The sequence below is a fragment of the Phyllostomus discolor genome, chromosome 9 (genome assembly GCF_004126475.2).
Source record: "Phyllostomus discolor isolate MPI-MPIP mPhyDis1 chromosome 9, mPhyDis1.pri.v3, whole genome shotgun sequence".
NCBI classification, from domain to species: domain Eukaryota; kingdom Metazoa; phylum Chordata; class Mammalia; order Chiroptera; family Phyllostomidae; genus Phyllostomus; species Phyllostomus discolor.
This window is the reverse complement of record NC_040911.2, coordinates 66,920,999-66,942,418: the sequence shown is the minus strand read 5'-3', so window position 1 is coordinate 66,942,418 and position 21,420 is coordinate 66,920,999. Positions and strand designations below refer to the sequence as shown.

Sequence of the window (21,420 nt, the reverse complement as noted above, 5' to 3'; positions counted from 1 at the left end):
TGTCCCAATATGCCGAGGTTGTGGATTTGATCCCTGGTCCAGGCACATAACGAGAATCAACCAGTGAATGCATAAAATAAGTGGAACAACAAATTGACATTTCTCTCTCTTTCTCTCTCTCCCTCTCTTCCTTTCTCTTCCCCCTTTCCTCTCTCTCTAAAATCAATAAATAAAAAAATTAAAAAAAGATGATATGTCTAGTTCAGCATGATATTGAATGTTGAACATTTGTGCTTTTTCTGTTGAATGGCGACTCAGTTTTATTTGGATCCTTGTCATATGTCCTGGAGGGGACATAGAATTCCCTTCTAAGTTCTAGGTAGGCAGTGAATGTGTTACCATAAGAAAACAAATATGTTGTTTGTATTTCATTTGACTTCAGTTTATTCTAATTGGATAGTGTGCATTACTGAATTTTCATTTTCTGATCTTTTAACTTTTAGGATTGATGTATCAAGTGTTGAGCTTCTTTTGGCTTAAAAAATTTTAAACAAGTAAACTACAAGGAGCTCACGAACAATAAGAGAGACTTCTCTTTATTTTTTTAAAGATTTTATTTATTTACTTTCAGAGAGAGGCAAAGGGAAAGATAAACAGAGGGAGAGAAACATTAATGTGTGGTTGCCTCTCTCTTGCCCCATTCTGGGGACCTGGCCTATAACCCAGGCATCTGCCCTGACTGGTAGTTGAACTGGTGACCTTTTGTTTCGCAGACCCACGCTGAATCCACTGAGCTACACCAGCCAGGGAGAGACTTCTCTTTAAAATGAATGTGCCTATGATGGGAATGTTCTAAAGCTTGATTGTGGTGATCATTGCATAACTATGTACTTTATTTTTTGGACTATAAGATGCACTTTTCCACTCCCCAAATTTTGGGAGGAAAGGGGGGGTGCGTCTTACAGTCCAAGTGTAACTTAACCTGGCTCAGTGTGGTGGGGGAAGGGGGACAGGTGTCAGTGGAGCGGGATCAGAGGTTATTAAATATTTCACCACATTTTTTGCTTCAAAATTTTTTTTCCTATTTTCCTCCTCTAAAACCTAGGTGTGTCTTATGGTCCATTGCATCTTATAGTCCTAAAAATACGGTATATTTATTAAAAGTCATTAAATTGTACATTCAAAATGGGTGAATTTTGTGGTATATAAGCTGTACCCCAGTAAAGCTGTTAGAAAATATTTGTGCCAATAACATGCATTTATTTATTCATATATTTGATCATAATTACAATTTGATCATAATTACAATTAATAGTCTTATACTCAGATATAGCAACAATAAGTCCAGTGATGAAAAGAATAATGTGCAGTTGATGACTAACTATAGGCTTGGAAACTATAAGGAGATACCATTCATGATTTATCTTTATGAGAGATTCAGAAGTATATACATATTTTAGAAACATTTCTACCTCTTAGTACATTCAGAATTGATATCTGTGTTTTATATAATTTATTGTGAAATTCTAAGGTCTGAAAACACTATCAACAGAGTAAAAAGGAGACCCACAGAATGGGTGAAAATACTTGCAAATCATATATCTAATAAGGGATTAATATCCAGAATATATAGAGAACTAATACTCAACAACAAAGAAAATCAACCTAATTCAAAAATGGGTAAAGAACTGTTCTCCAAAGAAGATAAACAGATGGCCAGTGAGCACATGAAAAGATGTTCAGCATCACTAATTATTAGTGATGTTTACCAAATGATCCAGCATTTCTACTCCTGGGTATATACCCAAAATAACTGAAAGCAAGGTCTTGAAGAGGTACTTGTATACTATGTTCACTGCAGCATTATTCACAATAACTAAAACATAGAAGCAACCCAAGTATCCATTGACAGATGAATGGATAAACAAAATGTGATATAATACATACAGTGGACTATTTAGCCTTACAATGGAAATTCTGACATGTGCTACAAGTTGGGTGAACCTTGAGGACATAATCCTGAGTGAAATAAACCAGTCACAAAAAGACAAATACTATATGATTCCACTTTGATGAGGCACTTGGAGTAGTCAAATTCACAGAGACAGAAAGTAGAACTGCAGTTGCCAGGGGCTGAGAGGAGGGGATAATGGGAGTTATTGTTGAACAGATTTCAAGTCTCAGTTTTTCAAGATGAAAAGAGTTCTGGAGATGGTTGGTGCAGACAGTTGCACAACATTATGAATGTATTTAAGATCACTGAACTGTACACTGAAAAAAGATTAAGATGGTGAACTTTATGTATTTTACAACAATAAAAATTGGGAAAAATTCAACTGATAAGCTATGAATTTAAAATATTTGCAGGGAGTTTTAAAAACAAAAGAAAATGCCTATGACATGTTAAGGACAAAAAGCAGGTTGCAAGACTGTATGTATAGAACAGCCTCAGCTGTATGTTAAGTAGGAAAAAGTCTGAAAGGGAAAAATGCCAAGATATTGATAGTGACTGCCTCAAGGTGATAGGATTGTGAGGGATTTTTCTGTTTTCTTGTATTTTCCTGTACTTGCCAGTTTTTCTACAGTGAATGTGTATTACTTTATTGATAACAGCGGAAATAATAAATCCAAATAAAAGCCTTATTCTTATACAAAATAATTATTTATTCTTTGACTTGATGAGACAGCAAAAATCTCTGCCCTTAATTTGCAGGATGACGCTTAAGAAATGGTTTTTAATAGTGCATTTTTTAAATCATTTAAAAGTTTCAGCATAATCTAAAACTACATTTAAAAAAGTTATAACATGAGCCCTGACTGGTGTGATTCAGCTGGGTGCTATTCTACAAAGTAGAGGGCCAGCGGTTCAATTCCTGGTCAGGGCACATGCCTAGCTTGCAGATTTGGTCCCTGATTGGGCATGTATGAGAGGCAGCTGATCAATGTTTTTCTTTCTCCTTCCTTTCCCCTCTCTAAAACTAAATGAAATGCTTTTAAAAAAAAGTGATATAAACATAAGGCATAGGTATAGATTTTAAGTTTGGGTTTTTGTATTTTAATAAATTTTTGTCTTTTTAGAATTAATATGTTATAATTAACTATTTTATAAGGGGAATATAAAAGATAGACAAAGTTTTCACACCTAATAAAACATGGCTTTGTTTTGTTCTCTAGTTTCCCCCAGCGTATACAGGCATATCTGAGGTGAATCAGCCTGCTGAATTGATGCCCCAGTTTTCTACAATTGAGTATGTGATACAGGTAACTTGTTTGTTGCACATTTAATAAGCAGTGTTAAATATTGAGATTCTCTGGAAATGCTGTGTCTTCTGTTCTCTTCATCTGTCTGAGGGAGTTAAAGCTGTGAGGGCAGCAAGATCCTAAACATAGGTTATAAAGCATGTGCACTTTCTGGTGTGGTTTTCAGGTCTTGGGAGAAGGCTATAAAAAAGGTTATAAAAAAAAGATAACATTGAATAAATTCAAATCCTATCTGTTACAGCCTTCTCCATTTCACTTGATGGCATTCCATCTTCTAGTTGTTCAGCTTAAAAACTGTAGACTCATCTCTGACTTCTCTCTCCCTTTCACTCACTCACTCACTCATCCCATATCTAATCCATTAGGAAATCCCATTGGGTTTATATTTCAGAATTTATCCAGAATCCATCCACTTTTTTCTCCCCACTGTTCCTATCCCTGGCCAGCTACCACCTCTCACTTGAATTGCTGGGGCAGTCTCTTAACTCTTCTTCCTAGTTTTACCCTTGCCCACTTACATTTTATTCTTAACTCAGTAGCCAGAGGAACTCTAAAAACATCATGTTGCTTCTTTGTTTAGAAATCTCCAGTGGTGAAAATGACTCCTTTTTCATCCAGAGCCAAGATACAGTTTTTAAAGCCAGCTCTGTGTTACCACTCTGACCTCTGTTTTTGCTAGTGTCCACATTCAGCCAGATGGGCCTCCTTGACTTGCGTCAAAGATGCCAGGAACAAGCATGCTAGTAACACTTCTCCCTGTGGGCCTTGCTCTTGCTTTTCCTCAGGTGGACTCTTGCTACGCTCTCTGTATTGCTCCCTCCCTCTCCTCCAGGTTTTTACTCAAATGTTACTTTTTTTAAATGAGGCTGCCTGACCTACCATTTAATAGTAGAACCTGCCCTTTACCTTCACTCCTGGTACTTGCAATCTCCTTTAGCTTCTCCATTCCAGAAAATTATCTCCTTGAGGCTGGCAGGAATCTTTGTTCTTTTGGTTCACTGATGTATTCCAGGACCTGGGACAATCTCTGGCACTTAGAAGGCTTTCAAAAATGTGGAATAAATTGTTAGATTCAAATAATTTTTTCTTTTAGTTTTTTAAATAGAGCCTGTCATTTAATGATGTTTGTTTAGATATTTATATTCCCTGACAGTAAATATAGGGGAAGACTTGTTATTTACATATCTGATGCGACTTTAAAAAAGAGCTATATATGTCTATTTGTACATTATTATGTGTTTTTCTTTGCATAAAGCGAGGCCCACAGTCCCCTCTAATATTCCTCTATGTGGTCGACACGTGCCTAGAAGAAGATGATCTTCAAGCACTTAAAGAATCTCTACAAATGTCCCTGAGTCTCCTTCCTCCAGATGCTCTGGTGGGTTTAATCACATTTGGGAGGATGGTGCAGGTTCATGAACTCAGTTGTGAAGGAATCTCCAAAAGTTATGTGTTCCGAGGGACAAAGGATTTAACTGCAAAGCAAATACAGGTTTGTGCCTTAACTTGTATACAAGGAGGAGCAAGGGTATTTCTTAAAAATTAATTACTTACTTTTGCTTTTATGGGAAATGAGTCTTTTTGGTTCCTTTTTAGGATATGCTGGGCCTGACCAAGCCTGCCATGCCCATGCAACAAGCAAGACCTGCTCAACCAAAGGAACACCCTTTTGTTTCGAGCAGGTGAGGTATCAGCACTTAAGTGTTGCACAAACAGCAGTTGGCATGCAGGGCAGTCCACTTGTGAGAGAAGAAAAATGTTACAATTTTTGGAGAAAAACATAAGTCATTAAGCCTAACCAATATTTAATGTGTAATAATACATTTAACACATCAGTATCTGTGTACTATATATATAACTGAGTTATATATGCATTCACATACTTGTGTGGCAGGTTTGTTCAGAATGTTTTTCCTGTTAGCATTGTATCATCCCAAAGGTTTTGATACCATTGTGTTCAGTCATGCCTCTCCTTTTAAACACATGGCTATTGTCTTTTTTGATTCTTAAGTAAAACTGGGAAAACTGAAAAGGCTTTTGTTAGGTGTCCTCAAACCTGAAATGAGACATTTACTTCAGTCAGCCCTTTTGTGTCTGGGGTTGCACTCGGATGGGTTAACATTCAGCAAATATGATAAAAAGCATTGCCTGATGTGCTGGGGACAGCCTCATAGGCTGTTAAAAAATCAGTGTTTCTCTCTTTATTATTCCCAAGACTCAAGAGAAACACAAGCTGTGGATCTTTAGAATGATGAAGATTGTCCACATAATGAACCTTATGATTTGTTCCTAAATCATTTTCTTCCATGCTACATAGACAAATTGCTTTGAATTGTTTTGCATTTGTAGGTAGAGATAACTTTGAAGAAAAAAAATTGCATGTTTCTAGTCTGAGTAATTATTTTGAAGAGCAATAACTAGGTGTAACTTTGAGCTGAAGACCAGAGTACCTTTTTATACCAGGATTTATGTGTCTGTTCAAAATCACACAGGTTTCTGCAGCCTGTTCACAAGATTGACATGAACCTCACTGACCTTCTTGGGGAGCTGCAGAGGGACCCATGGCCCGTAACTCAGGGGAAGAGACCTTTGCGATCCACTGGTGTTGCTTTGTCCATTGCTGTTGGTTTGTTGGAGGTAACTGAGCATTTTCTGGGACCCCCTCAAACCACACAAGCTTGCTCTCAGAAGTTGTGTTTATTAGCTTTGTGTGAAAATCAGTTGCAACCTCAGTCAACTGATTGTTAATTTACCAGAAAGTGCTTCAGCTATTATTATCCATCTTGAAGAGGCTCTCAATGTTTTAACACAGAACAATTAGGGCAATGGGAAATGTTCACAGTAAATTAATAAAAGTGCAAAACCTTCAGGTTGGTTGAGATGAGGCTGCTTCTCTTCATTGTCAACTGTGTTATTCTGCAATATTAATATTCAGTACAGCTGATAAGAGCTCATCTTTGTACTTTTTTAGGGAAACGGAAACATACTTGGGATGGGGTTGTCTGCTTCTAAAATGCTACCATTTACTATTTTAGGGCACTTTTCCAAACACGGGAGCCAGGATTATGCTGTTTACTGGGGGTCCTCCCACCCAAGGGCCTGGCATGGTGGTTGGAGATGAATTAAAGGTTCCTATTCGTTCCTGGCATGATATTGAGAAAGATAATGCACGTTTAATGAAGAAAGCAACCAAGGTAGGTGTTCCTAGATACAGGCTGTATCTGAGTGGTAGTGACTCAAGTGCTGGCTTTAGGCTGCTCTAGAATGACAGCTGCATGCCTCATGGTTAGTAAGCCGCTGTTGCTGAGATGACCTCATAGATCTTGGCTGATGTTATAATGATTCCCTAACTGTGAGAACTTAGAGTAAGGGGCCTTAAAATTGCCAAAAGTATTTTGAGATTGAAAACTCTATTTTAATTATTTGGGTATTTTTAAAAAAACTGTCTCCATATTCCTATATTTGATTATATACCTTTGATTTAGTATGGCATAACTGGTGAATAATGTTACTGTTTCATAAAGATGGTTTATTTCTTTTCACAGCACTATGAAATGCTTGCTAATCGAACTGCTGCAAATGGTCATTGCATTGATATTTATGCTTGTGCCCTTGATCAATCTGGACTTTTGGAGATGAAATGCTGTGCAAATCTTACTGGGTATGTTGACAGCAAACAGTGGTGAATAGGAGGGCTCAAGGGTTCACTACAAACAAACCATCAGGCAACTTCATTTCTTTTTCAGAGTTGTTACAGATACCAGAGCAGGAAAGAAAGCAAGCATGGAGTATGTGGTGCCTTTCAGCAAGGCACTACCTTGTGAAAAGGACAGAGAATTGTGTCTGAATGCCAGAACAATTAGGAGACCCTTCACCTATAACTTAGTTTCCTTTCCTCATGACTACTACTACTACTGAGCGCTGACTTAGAGTTTAAGCCCATATCATGTGCATAAATCAAAGTGTAGAGTCATGATTCTCAAAGTGCAGGGTGTCTGTCTAGCAACCTTCAGGGCTCCTGGGGACTGATTAGTAATGTATATCCTCAGGCCTCACTTCAGACCTGAATCAGGAACTATGGAGGTACAACCTGGAAGTCACTTTTAACTTGCTCTCTAGGGAATTCTGGTACAAATGACAGTGAGGGAACCACCAATGTATGGCACTGGTCTGAAAGTGACTACACATCAGAATCACCTGGGGGACTTGCAAAACTGTAATTGCTTTGGGTCTTGTTCCCAGCAATTCTGGCTTAATTAGCATAGGACCTGACCTGGGCATCAGCATTCTAAAAGTTCCCCCATGTGATAATACCAAGAAGCAGAACTTGAGAACCACTGGTATGGACCATAATACTCAAAGTGTGACTGACTGAGCACAGGCAGCATCAGCCGCCTGTGAGTTTGTTGGAAATGCAGCATTTTGCACTTTATCCTGGACCTACTGACTCAAAACCTGCATTTGAATAAGATCCCAGGTGATTTGTATGCACAGAACAGCTTGAGAAGCACTGGTGTAGAGCTGTGTTGGGCCTGTGATTCAGCATTTTTAACAACCACCCAGGTGGTGCTGCTGGCCCTCACTAATTAAAGAGGGGATGGGAGAAGTAGAACCCAAGTTACCTGAACGCTGTCTTAGAGAGCAGCAGATATTAGGCAACACTGGCTGCATCAGAGAGCCCATTTAATAGGGTGAATTCCAACCAGTGCCCTCCAGAAGTTCTTGACCTGGAGCATCCACACAAAAGCTTTAGTGTATTTGTGAACATTCCTGAGTTTGTACACCAGAGTGTATGTGTATGTGGATGTTTTCTCTGGGAGGAACCATCACTTCCATCAGATTGTGCAAAGACAAGTTTATCCTAGACTGTGTTATAGGGGTTGATTATCTTCAAAGAAGATCATAGTCTTGATTTCCTTGGTGCTTATCTCTATTATATTGTCTTTCATTATGAGCATTTCAGTTCAAAAGGGGTGTATAGATGAACTGGAGATGTTCAAAAGGGAGCAGTAAGAGTTGATGGAGACAACCTGAAACTATGTCATATGGGGAATGATTGAAGGAGCTAGAAAAGATGCTGAGGACAGATGGGGTGTGAGAACTATATTCAACAATTGCAGGCCTGTTCTATGGAGAAGGAATCAGATCTGTTGGTCACCAAAGGGTAGAGCTAGAACCAGTGGTGGAAGTTGCTGGGAAACAATTTCACTCAGTATAAAGGAAGACCTTTCCTAGCAGTCAGCACTGCCTAAACATGGAATGGACTGCTTCTAGAGGGCTTAACTGCCTGATGCTGGAAGCATCTAATGTGGATGATAACCTGGCAGGATTTTTGGTAGAGGGTGGGTGTGAGTTAGTGTTAGGTTAGTGTTAGGTTTGTGATAGAAAACCCCAAACAAATCTTTTTCTATCTCACTGGTGGTAGGCAGCAGGGCAGGTATATTGATATTATCTCCATCAGGGGCCAAGGCACCTGTGCTGCTCCACCACCTTCCTCTGTGTGTTGGCTGTGGTTCAGGATGGTTGCTGGGCTTTTGCTATGTTGGAATAGCAGGAAGGAAGAAGGGTTGAAGAAATAATGTTCCTTCCTATAAGAATACCCCTTCATCCTTAAATCACAAAGGCTACTTCCAGTAGGCAAAGCTGAGTCACATAGCCGCATGCAAAAGCAGGCTAGGAAATGTCCTTCACTCCAGGAAACCATGGATCTCATGAGTAGGGAAGGTGGGGAGGGTGGATATTTGGGGCCATATAGAAATCACTGTCAATGAAGGAGTTAGACTCTGAGATAGTTGGACCAGATAATCTTGTATTCTTCCCAGTTCTGAGATCCTGTTTAGTGAATGATGGCTAGATGAATAACTTGCATCAAGCTCTGCTTACCTCCCCAGGTGCATAAAATGGTGACATTTTGAACAATATTTTTCTCTAACTTCAAACAGACATAAAAACAGATATTCATAAGCTAGAAAAAAGTAATTAATGTAAAGTCAGGGATTCACTGTTTTGACACAATGGATTAAACTGAAAAGGATTTCCCACAGACTTTGGTATTTTCCCATACCAGGGAAGTGTGAGAAGAGATGGAGATGTGTTCTCAGTAGATGACCTATGAAGCCTGTACCTGTGGGGTTATTGATTGGAGGGTTTTCTTTTTAACTTTTTATTTTGAAATATTTGTGGTTTCACAAATTGTAAAAATAGTACAAAGAAGTCTGTTCATTTATCTACTCCCAAGTGGTAGCATTTTATGTAAATATAGAATACAATGTCAAAACTAGGAAATTGACACTGGCACAATACAGTTAGCTCTATTACAGACCTCACTTGGATTTCACCAGTTTTTATATGCACTTGTTTGTGTATGTGTTTGTGTATAGTTCTGAGATTTTGTTAATCTCTGTAGATTTGTATAACTTCCACAGTGATTGAGGTACAGAACTGTTCTAAAGTGTTCTATTTTTAATGTTTTAAAAACAGTGTCTCTTCCCTAAAATAAATAAATAAATAAATAAAAATAAAAATAAAAACAGTGTCTTTCCTAAGTACAAATTGAACTTGTTTCCGTTTAAATTAGTCAGTAGCACTTTTATGGACATGGTTTCTTTGTTTTTTCTTCCTCTGTAAATTATTGTTTGTAAATACAGAGGGGGCATCTATCTGAATTACTTTCAGGCATCCTAAATGTTCACTTTTTTTCTTTTATAGAGGCTACATGGTGATGGGAGATTCTTTCAATACATCTCTTTTCAAGCAGACATTCCAAAGAATTTTTAGTAAAGATTTTAATGGAGATTTCCGAATGGCATTTGGTGCTACTTTAGAAGTAAAGGTACAATAAATTGTTTAAACTTCAGTGAAAGAATGGTGTTCTTACTTATTTAGTAGTCAGACTTTTAGAAGCCTCATCCTTCTAGGTACAATAAAAGGTTCTAACAAAGTGTACTCATTCTGTCCCTTTGCTTCTTGAGGATGACCTGTATATTTGCTAACATTCTAAACAAAGTTTTCTGGCACCCCTGTATGTCCAGCTCCCATTTGGGCCCTCCTCTGCTCTGGGACAGCAGACCTTACAAGGGGTGGTGGGTTGAGCACAGAGGCAGCTATGCAGTGTGGAGCATTCTCTCAGCCATTGGTATGTGTTGCTGCATGCACAGAACATTAGTTTAAGTTTAGTACCTTCTGGGAGTGGAGCCAGAGTGCTCTAAAACAGTGCAGATTGTGAGTTTTGGTTTTGTTTTTTCATGTAGGGACTGATAGCCTTACACACTTGATTCTAAGTCATTGAGAAACCATAAACAGAAGTGTATTAATGTGTGCACCACACATATATACATCCCATACATACTCAGTAATGGGTAACTCAAAGGGTTGGTTAGAACTAGGAATTATATAGCATCTTAACAAAAGAACAATGATTGGAATTAGTACCTTGAACATATGATTGGAATATGTGATTGGAATTAGTACCTTGAGAGTTGAAAATGATCATTAAATTATCTTGGTTAAACTTCAAACATTTTCAAATATTTGAGATTTTATTTTGTTTGTTTTGTTTTTTTAATATGAAGAGGGATGGACTTTGTTGAAGTGAATTCCAATTAAAAAGTCTAAATGTGCTTCTTGGCCCTGTCAGTATTTTGGAGTTCATGAATTCAGTATTTTTAGAGCAACACAAAACAGTATATTAACTGATTAGACATTGTAAATAATTTATAACTGTGGATTAGAGAAGAATGAAGTATTGTTTTGGGTACAATAATTTTAAAGTTGAGAAAGCTGAAAATGCTGCATTAACTTTGGAACAAAGATAATGCAGTTTCTAAGGCACGGTTTTTACTAAAGTTTTAATGAGATCACAGTGGCCCTGGAAAAGCTTGTAAGAGCATTGTATACCATAATCCACATTGGATTTTTCTCTTGGTGGAATGGTAATGTTGCTGCATTTTTCTTCTAGACTTGAGTTACGGTCTTTATGAGAGCAAGGTGATTCTCAATGATTTCTAACTTTATACTCATTTAATTCTTTTTTAGACCTCTCGGGAACTGAAGATTGCAGGAGCTATTGGTCCTTGTGTATCTCTGAATGTGAAAGGACCATGTGTGTCAGAAAATGTAAGGAAAAATTCCTCCATCACCCTCACATACTGTGCCCTGGGATTAGCCCATTAGAAGTGTTGGAGCATGATGACTTTGCATTGTTACCTGTTTGAATATGTGCAGTGAGAGGAGAAGGGCTGAAGATGACCACTACTCTGAGAGGTGGTTTATTTTCATCTGTCCGTTTGTCTAAAGGGTCAGGGAGGAGGAAACTGAGGCTCAAAGAGGTGTTAAGTATCTTGTTCAAGGTTAGAGCTGATAAAGAGGAGCTAGAGACTAGATCCTCCTGACTCCACTACCCATCCTTGGGTGGTTGTGCCATTGAGCCACAGAGCATTCTACTCAGCATAAGGTAAACAGTAAAATCCTTCAGGAATAAATGTATGTGTTTGTTGCCCTTAGAATGATACCTTTGTCTCACTTCTCACAGCTCATTTTGAGTTGGTCAGGCATTGAACGACACTGTTGTATATGCAGACATCTGTGTTCCTTGGATAATACATTTTGAGTGTGTGTGTGTGTATGTGTGTGTTTGTATGAACAAAGCTACCAGTAGAGGGTGAGGTGGCTTTGCTGATGGACCACTTTCTCTAATTATACTTGAGTTACCCAGAGACAAACCATTTAGTCTAGTGAGGCCTGTTCTGGCTGGCTCATGGCTCTCAAAGCCATGTCTTTCCCTAATTGTCCTCTTCAACCAGAGGGTGGATTATAGAGCCAGACGTGGATTCAGTGTACTGCTTGCCCTGTGGCCTGGACAGGGCACTTAATCAGTCTGGGAGTCCTGTCTTTACCTGGGAGAAGGAGATAATATGAGTACTGTACTTTATACTCTTAGAAAGATTAAATGAATTAGTTCAAGTAAAGCACTTAGAACAATGCCTGGCACCATGGAAGCCCAAGCATACATTTTATCTTGGGTCTTCATCAGCAGTGAGCATTCACTTAGTGACTACTTTGACAAAACTTTTGTTGAACTTGAGAGAGGCAAGGCAATTTGAGAGAACATTTCTGTTGTCCCCTGGGTGAGGCAGGTTGCTGCCCCAAAGCCCATCTGATGAGTAACTCATTACCCCAATGTACTAAGAGACTTGTACCCCTATTTCCTGGCAGGGCTTTGGAAGGCTACATAGTCAAAATATTTCCATAACCTTAAAATCTGCTTGGTGAAGATTTCCTAAAGTAGTTTTAAGAAAATAATTTTATGAATTAGTACAAACTCATTAGCTGTTCTAGGATCCAGTAGGCATTAGCCATGGTGAAATTTTTGGATGGGGGATGGAGGATGCAAAAAAGAAGATACAATTTCAGACCTAGAGAGAAGTTTAAAGAAAAGTATAATGAATTCCAGTATACCTACTGGAATAACCATTTAGAATCAGTAATTGTTAACTTTTTGTTATAATTGCTTTGTCATTATATTTTGCCACATGTGCTTTATCTGATTATCACCTATGCCATATTTGCTTTATAATCTGGTTTTTCAGAACGTTTGAAAACAAGCTGCAGACATCATGACACTTAGTCTTTCAGTGCTTCAGTATTCATCTTCAAAAATAAGGATGTTGTCTGCCACATTATTTCAAACCCAAGAAAACAATTTCCTACTATCTAGTCCATATTTTTTGCTTAATTTTCCCTCAAATGCCCTTCGTAGCTTTTTTGTCTCCTCTAACCAGCATTGCATTTGGTGTTACTTATTCGTAGTCTTTTTAAAATCTAGAATGGTATTCCTATTGTTTGGGTATTATAGGGTTTGTTTTATTTGGGCTTGGTTTTGTTTTGTTATATTTTTTGTTTAATGATGTTGATTCCTTGAAGAGACAGTACCAGGTGTTTTCTGTAATAGAGTATCTCACATTCTCATTGTGTCTGATTATTTCCTCGTGGTGATATTTAAGATGTTTCTTTCCTTCTTGGAATTTCTGTAAAGTTGATGTTAGATTTGAAAGTGTGCTTAGATTTAGGCTAAACCTTTTAGTCTGGCGTACTTCCTGAGTGATCCATATACTTTGTGCTGTGTTTCATCAGGAGGCACTTAGTCCCGTCATCCTGTGTTAGTGGAGCTAAGTGAGATTGTGGAGTGAAGGTGATGACTGTTCCACATCTTTCCATTATAAGGGCGCATTTTCCCTTTGCCATTAACAAGACATTGGTTGAAAGAGATTGTAGGACAGTATGAATATCTTTTTTGCTAATAGCCTTCCACCTATTGGTTTTAGTGTCCACTGATTATTCTTACTTGAATCAGTGTATTTCACTGGAGATTAAAAAATGGTAATTTCCTAAATCCACCTTTATAGTTCCTTTGATAAAGGCAGGGTAAATGCTTACTTACATAAGGGATTGGTGTATTACTGAGAAAATGTACCTTTGCACCTCTCCAGAGTTTGTGGCCATGCTAGGCCATGGAGATATAGGGGAGGAAAAAAGTATTTTTTTCTACCTGTCTTAGTTTCATTGGCTGAGGTTCTGCAAATTAGACTGACAGAAGACAGATAAGTAAGAGAAAAACTAACAAGTTTATTAATGTGTGCACCACACATATATACATCCCATACATACTCAGTGGTGCGGAACTCAAAGGGTTGGTTAGAATTTGGGAATATATAGCATCTTAACAGAAGAACAATGAATTTGTGGAATAGTGAGACAGAGGAGCACAACTTTGAGTTTCTAGGGTGTCAAATGTGGAGGAAACTAATGGAACGTAATATATTATTTTTCAGCAAAGTTTGTTCTGTAGATTCCTCTGGTGCCATTTCTGGGCTGATAAGCATCTATTGTTGTCTTTGGTGATGAAAAATCATTCTGTCCTTCCTGGTAGAGAGGGGAAGGCAGAGAGTTTTTCATGTGTCAGTTTTTCTTTTAAATTTCCTTCAGCTCAAAATAATCCTTATATGAGAGTGGATATTTTGGGGTGGCATACTCTGAACCCATTGATCTTCTCATTCGAAACTTTAAGAAGTTTCATATATAAAGAATTTAGTTGATAGGTGTGGAGAGATGTGGGAGAATGGGTTAGCAAGGCAAGAAAGGCATGCTGTCTTCTTTAACTTTGCCATTTTTCTTGGGTGTGGCTCTTTCAGCAGATGTTACCTGCAGCTTTTAGAAAAGGCCACTAAAAGGGAAGGTTAATATGCATAGATCCATCCATCTGAGTCTTGCTTTGCTAACACTGATGAAACAGTCTTTGTTCTCCCCACTCTGTACCTTAGAGCTGCTATGTAATTCACTTAAGAAGTTTCTCTTTCTCCTCTGACCATTATCTCCTTGAGATTGCTGGTTCTTTGGCTGGGTACACAGGTTCTTGACATGGCTTTGTAGAGAGACCAGACTGACCTCAGCTCTACTCAGCTGACAGTGTGCAGTTTGGGTGGATTCAGAGTAACACAGAAGTAATATCATGGAGGGGAGTGCTCTATGCAAGACAGATGGAGTCTGCAGTGTGGGGGAGGGGCTAAGTACAGGGATCCTCCTGGCTGCCCCTTCACCTCTCTCCCCAGAGCCATACAACCCAGTCTCTCCTTATTTGACTGTAGTCCACCCTCCTTCTGCCAGAGTCCAGGGTTAATTTAGAAATAATCCATTTGAGATGGTGGTCTGAATGTACATTCAAGAACCTACTGGAATGACAACAAAGATATATTTACAGTGTCATGAAACTCAATAAATACATTGGAAATTGAGAGAACTTGCCACTGAGGGGCCAGAACATTTGAGGAATTTTTATAAAGTAGAAAGCAGAGGGGTCAATATTGAATGAAGATGGTAGACTAATTATATGCACAAGCCTTCAACTCTACCCCAGACCTCTGGAAATAACAGGAAAGAGATGCAAAAATTTAATAATGCAATTGGATCCTGTGAATCCCCTGAAAGAGATACGGGGTCAGATGGAGGAAATTACAGCCCAAAACACAGTAGGAAGGGGAGGGTACTTAATGCAGGGTGGGAAGGGCCCTGACGGGCTCGAGGGCTCCCAGGCATCTCATGGACAAAGGAAAGGGGTGTGCAGGGAGGGGGTTCATGTGAGGAGGAACGAGTATTTTGAAAAGCTCATGCAGGGCTGCAAAGTTGGCAGTACATTAAAATTCAGTTGAGCTGGGGAGAACCTCTGCATGAAGCTGAGTGCCCTTGGGTTCTCCTATCAACCCGGGACCTCAAACCTCACGTGACACATTTTATTTTGACAGCTTTTTAGCTGTATTCTAATCTCTGTGAATTCTACCCTCATTTTTTTTGACTAAATATTAGCTCTTTCCAGTTTTGTTTCTTTAACAGCAAGTTACCCAAAAAGTAGCCTTATGTATGGAGACTCAGAAATGTATGCCTCAAGTGCTTCAATTTCCATCACCCTTTATACACATTTTGCTCTTCCCTTTCCAAATGAATTTGCCCTTGAACTAGCAACTTCAAATACTAGTATCTCAAAGCTCTCTATAACCTGGGCTTCCTGCCTTTTCACCAACTATGAGAGCTTAGCTGAGAGAAATATTTACTGAATTTTCTTTGCAAGGAAAAAAAAAAGAACATCAAGACTCTTAATTCATAATCACATTACTTTCTTAACTCTATGCCTCATTTTGATGAGGTGTGTTAAAATGTGTAATACTTCCTATCTCTAGAATGATAGAATGTGTATTTCAGAATCTAGTGATCTCAGTAGGTGAATATAGGTATTTTTGATATCTGTAGCCCTTCTAGATGGCATGCTTAAAATAGTGATACTTTCACATTTTAGTGAACCTCATATTTATCTCTGGCAACCATTCAGTTAGTCAGTAAAAAGCAGCCTTCATATCACTAAAATCAATTTTCTTACCAAGAATTCATATGTAGGTTTTACATAAAGGAATTAGATTAAAAATTGATAGCTAACATTTTATAACTTTCTTGTTCTCATAATGATGAAAGAAGTACATAAAACTTTCAAGCTAAGCAGATAATCCTTTTTCTTTTCTACTATTTACTTCTTCCCAAACTGTGATTCTTTCATTTAACTTCAGTGTTAGGTACCATATGTGTATGTATGTCTGTTTGTACATGTAAATTTTACAGGTGATATAATGGAAGTTGATCAGAGTACCAATATAAAACGCTTAAAGTACTATAAATGTAGATATTAACCATATTCTAATCCATAATTGTATTTTGGGGGGTTAAAGTTTCATGTGGAATGAGATAATCTTCTCCTCAGCATCTGTCTTTTTCATCAGCACTTAACAACAGGAGTAGCTTTTTTGTTTTGTTTCAATTCCTGTTCTTACCCCAGGAGCTTGGTGTCGGTGGTACAAGTCAGTGGAAAATCTGTGGCCTGGATCCTACAACGACACTTGGCATCTACTTTGAAGTAGTTAATCAGGTGAGTTGGATTTCTTCATGAATATTTATGTCTCAGTGTTCTGTTTTCTGATTTATTACAAGACTGGTGGCCTTTGGTTTCTTTCCCCACAAATAGATGCTGCTTTGAGCTTACCTTTGGCCTATGACCAGTCTGGCAAAGTCTCTTTAATTCCCTCCAGGGTTTGGTCAGAGTTAGACTGTAGACTGCTTTCCTTACTTTATTGTTGAACTGATAAGGTTTTTAGAAGAGTAATTGCTTTTCCTAGCCATTGTTATATAATGACCAATTATATATGACCAATATAATGAATTTTGAGTTAGTTAATTTTTTCCCCAGTGTATTATTTTAGATTTTATTTATTTATTTTTAGAGAGAGGGGAAGGGAGCAAGCAAGAGAGGGAGAGAAACATCATTGTGTGAGAGAAACATCAGTACATTGCCTCTCGCACTCCCCCAACCAGGGACCTGGCCTGCAATCCAGGCGTGTGCCCTGATTGGGAATCAAACCAGCAACCTTTCAGTTCACAGGCTGGTGCTCAATCCATTGATCCACACTAGCAAGGCCCCAATGTTTAATTAAAAAAATGTAAACATACAGAAAAATTATAAGAAATGTACAGAAAACACTCATACGCCCACCAGGTACATTCCATAGTTAACATCGTATTTGCTTTGTTACATATCCATTCGTCAATCCCTTATTTTTGATACATTTCAAGCAAATTGCAGTCATCAGTTTGTTTCATCCCAAATACTTCAGCATGAATCCCATTAACTTCAGTAAGTATTTATTTGAGGGTTTTTTTTTTTTTTTGAGGTGAAAGTCATACACAGTACAATGTGTAGATTTTAAGCGTACCATTCAAAATTCAAGAACCACCATGTCAGCCATTTCAGGAAGGGCACTGTGCTCTGTTTTATTTGACTCATGCCTATAACAGTGATGCAGCGTATGGCCTCTTGCCCTGCAGCACAACGCCCCGATTCCTCAAGGAGGCCGAGGCGCTATCCAGTTTGTCACACAGTATCAACATTCCAGCACCCAGAGACGCATCCGTGTGACCACCATTGCCCGAAAGTGAGCATCCCCGGTTTCCTTTCTGTTGAGCTGACTGATTTTTGCCTTAGGAAAGACAATTTAATATCTGTTAGTTTATCTTTGTAATTCCATTAAATGTTTCTCACCAATTTCTCATTGACTCCTTCAATCAGAGGAGGAGGAGGAAGAGGCTTTGTTGGCTAACCCAGTTAGCACTTGCCCAGAGGAATCATCTCAGTAGGAATAAGTTCATTCAAAATTATTTTTTGTTACTTTATATATTAGATAAATAACCCATAAATACATCCTTCTTGTAAAAGATTCAAGCAGCACATATGTATATAAAGAATGGGTCTCTTCTCCCACCCTCCTCAGAAGTAAAATGCTGTTACTCAGAAGTAAAATGCTGCAATTTGCTGGGATTTAACTTTACAGTCCCATTTCTATGGCATTATATACCATATGTGTGTATTATATACATGTATGACTTCTTAAACTAATATATTTTTTGTTTTCCTCAATGTGTCAAGGACATCTGTGTCAATAACATGATAAACCTCTCTCATTCATTCTCATGGTTGTTATATGGTTTGGATGGGATGTACCACTCCTTTAGTAAGGGCCATTTCAGGTCTTACCTTCCTTCTAGCAGTGCTGCATTCGTATTTTTATATCTTTGTGTACATGAGTATTTCCAGTCATTTCATAGAAGTGGAATTTTGGGTACTGCAAGACTACTTTCCTAACAAGCTAATTTGTATTTTCCTTGGTAGTGTAAGGGGGGTACCCTGTCTCTTTACTAATAATGATATTGTTAATCTTTAACATGCAAATACAGAGCAATATGTCACTTTTATTTTTTTTTTTTTCATTTATCAATGGGTTGAGCACGTTCCGTGTTTATTGGCTATATGTATATCTTCTGTGATAGCCTTTACCCATTTTGTAAAACCTGTTTCTTTTCCTTGTTTAATAATGTAGAGGAACTCTATAATTTTGTGTGATGCTCATGCCTGTTTCTAGTCTCTCTTTTGTCTTCTAGCCTTGTTCATAGTGTCTTTATTCATGTGCAAACTTTTGTGTATATTCTAATTCTCTATACCCTGATGCCAAGGAAGATATTTTATGAATTTGTAAAGATTTAGATTTTTGTAAGATTGATTTAGAGGAAGGAACACTGGCTAGAGATTTAGGTACTTTTTAGTTATCTACTTCATGATGTCTTATAGAATATTGGGAAGTTCCCTATAATTTTCTTTTGCACATATAATCTTCAGAAATCACATGAGGGTAAGTGAAAATGTGTGTAAAACTCCTGTGATTTCTGACAGTGCAGTTTGAATTTGTGTTATCTTAGATGAAGGAACAGGACTTAGGTTTCTTCATCTTAATAAAGAGCCGGTTTTCTGTTCTGAATATAAGCATGGTACTAACTCTGGAACTGTCAGTTGGGCAGATGCACAGAGTCAGCTCAAGCACATAGAAGCAGCGTTTGACCAGGAGGCCGCAGCAGTCTTGATGGCACGGCTGGGAGTGTTCCGAGCGGAATCCGAGGAGGGGCCTGATGTACTCCGGTGGCTGGACCGACAACTTATTCGACTGGTAAGTTGGGAACAATGGCACTAGGTTCCATTTTGGTCTTTGCTCTGAGAAAAGAAACTGTCCCTTAAACCTGTTATTTTATACAGTCAGTCAACAAAAATTTATTAGTTGCCTACCTGGTAAATACCAAACACTGGGAATTCTGAGAGTGATAAGAAGTATTAAATGGGCATTTTTTTCTCAAGGGTTACATTACAGTTGGGAAGAAACAACATACACAGGATATTTAGGGAATGATGCAAATCTGTGTGTTTGAGAATTGATTTAGATGAGTCACTATGAATTCTGTGTCATGTATTTTCCATACTGATATTGGAGATTTTTTTCTTGAAGTAACGGTTCATGGCCCAGTGAGTGTAAGGAGATGTCTAATGTGTCATTTTTGATCTAATCAGAGTGCAACCACACAGTAATTTCAATAGAGAAAGGTTTATATAAAGAATTACTGTCATGACAGGGGATTAGAATAATGAGGCTTGGCTAGCAAGATGTAAAGAGAATGCTAAATGATATAAAAATATCAGATAAAAGGTGCAGTCACTGCTTCTAGGCTGAGATAGAGTACCCAAGAAAGAGCCCCTTTTTCTCCAGGTCTGGTCTAGATCTATGTGGGAGTGCACGGCCAAGGTTCACTGAGTCTCATGGCAGAGAAAATGCCATGGTGTTATGTGGTGTCAGAGGAACTTGCTAGAAATTCACCCTCTAGAATTAGATGAAAACCCAACACTCTGGGGTGCTGAGGAAAATTCTTCATAGGGAAGTTTTTTATCAGAAGCACTCAGGGTGTGGGATCACTGCTGGCTGCCATGTGCTGCGGGAGTTTGGCACTGGGGAAGCCATAAAGCTGCTGCTGAGTTGAGCACACTGGAATCCAGAAGCAAACACTTGCCTCCAGCACCGTCTACTGATAAAGCTCAACATTGTGCCAACTAGCAAAGGAAGAATTTTTAAAGAGCCCAGATCCATTTCACTGCAGGCAGAAAGGGTGAGTTTGGAGCTATAAGGCAAGAAATCAATAATTATCATACCTTACAATTTTACTTTCTTGGTAATTCATGGCAGGTGTTTATGATCAAAGGCATTGAAAGCCTAGTAAAAAAACATTTAGCTTTGTTTAGCTCTGTGTTTGTGTGTTTGCCCTTACTGTGTCAAGGAACCTTTTTTTTTTTTGTGCTCCAGGGAATATTAACATTTCAGACACAATTTGAAAATGGAACAGAGGGTCCAAGTGGTTGATTTTATTTGAAAAGTGAGCCTTGAATCAAATCTTTTAAAACTGAGTAGGATAGTGGGAGGATAGAAGAAGGCAAGGTTTGGCAAGTGGAGGGCCCATCCTGTGGGAGGTAGCTGTGCACTTCAGCTTATGCTGGGGACATTGGCAAGACCACTGTCACAGAGGCCAGAATGTACAATGGGGAGAGAGGCAGTGAAAGTGTAGCTTAATTATGAATTGTCTTCATTTTGAAGTCAAGTCACTTCCATTAACATTAGAGTAAAAGGGGACTTAGGTGTGATTCCCAAGCAGGGGGTGTGACAGGAGCATGATTCTTGTATTTACATTTACCATTCCATATGAGGTTAATTTGGAAAGTGAAAAGGCTATTGTTGGGGAGACCTGATAGAGGGATTTACAGGCTCAAGAGAGCTGAGACCAGGGTGGCAGCAGAATTAAAAGTGGGAGAAGGTTTGGAATCAGGATGAATGCTAAAAGAATTGATATAGTGATGGAAGGAGAATTGACTTGGGATGGTAAACACACAGTATAGTGTACAGATGATATGTTGTGGAATTGTGCACTTGAAACCTGTATAATTTTGTTAACCAGTATCACCCCAATAAATTCAATAAAAAGGAACAACATCAAAATTTAAAAAAAGAATTGATAAAACTTGGTGAAACTATATGTGAAATAAAATCCCCTAAAAATAGCATTGAGTGTTCTAAGAGTGGATAACTGCAAGAATGACAGACAGCATGGTAGAAAAATACAAAGGGAGAGCAGCTTTAGGCTAGAGGAAGGTGAGTCGTCTTCTTTTTTTTCTTTTTCTTTTTTTTGTGCAATAGTTTATTTTTGATAGGCTGATCTGGTAGTTAGGTAGAAGTCAGCACTGGACATAAAGGAGGAATTTGG

The 21,420-nt window shown here is 38.4% G+C and overlaps 1 protein-coding gene across 2 annotated transcripts in view; it reads left to right on the top strand.

The window, feature by feature from the left end:
• SEC23B (SEC23 homolog B, COPII coat complex component) overlaps positions 1–21,420 on the top strand; it is a 45,028-nt gene that overhangs the window by 3,828 nt on the left and 19,780 nt on the right. For both annotated transcript variants that reach the window (XM_028523777.2, XM_028523778.2), the window contains exons 4-14: positions 3,115–3,201; positions 4,457–4,693; positions 4,798–4,883; positions 5,694–5,838; positions 6,237–6,395; positions 6,747–6,862; positions 9,910–10,033; positions 11,236–11,316; positions 16,577–16,666; positions 17,620–17,726; positions 19,136–19,289. In XM_028523777.2, coding sequence (XP_028379578.1) covers positions 3,115–3,201; positions 4,457–4,693; positions 4,798–4,883; positions 5,694–5,838; positions 6,237–6,395; positions 6,747–6,862; positions 9,910–10,033; positions 11,236–11,316; positions 16,577–16,666; positions 17,620–17,726; positions 19,136–19,289 — 1,386 coding nt within the window. The remainder of the gene's footprint in view (positions 1–3,114; positions 3,202–4,456; positions 4,694–4,797; positions 4,884–5,693; positions 5,839–6,236; positions 6,396–6,746; positions 6,863–9,909; positions 10,034–11,235; positions 11,317–16,576; positions 16,667–17,619; positions 17,727–19,135; positions 19,290–21,420) is intronic.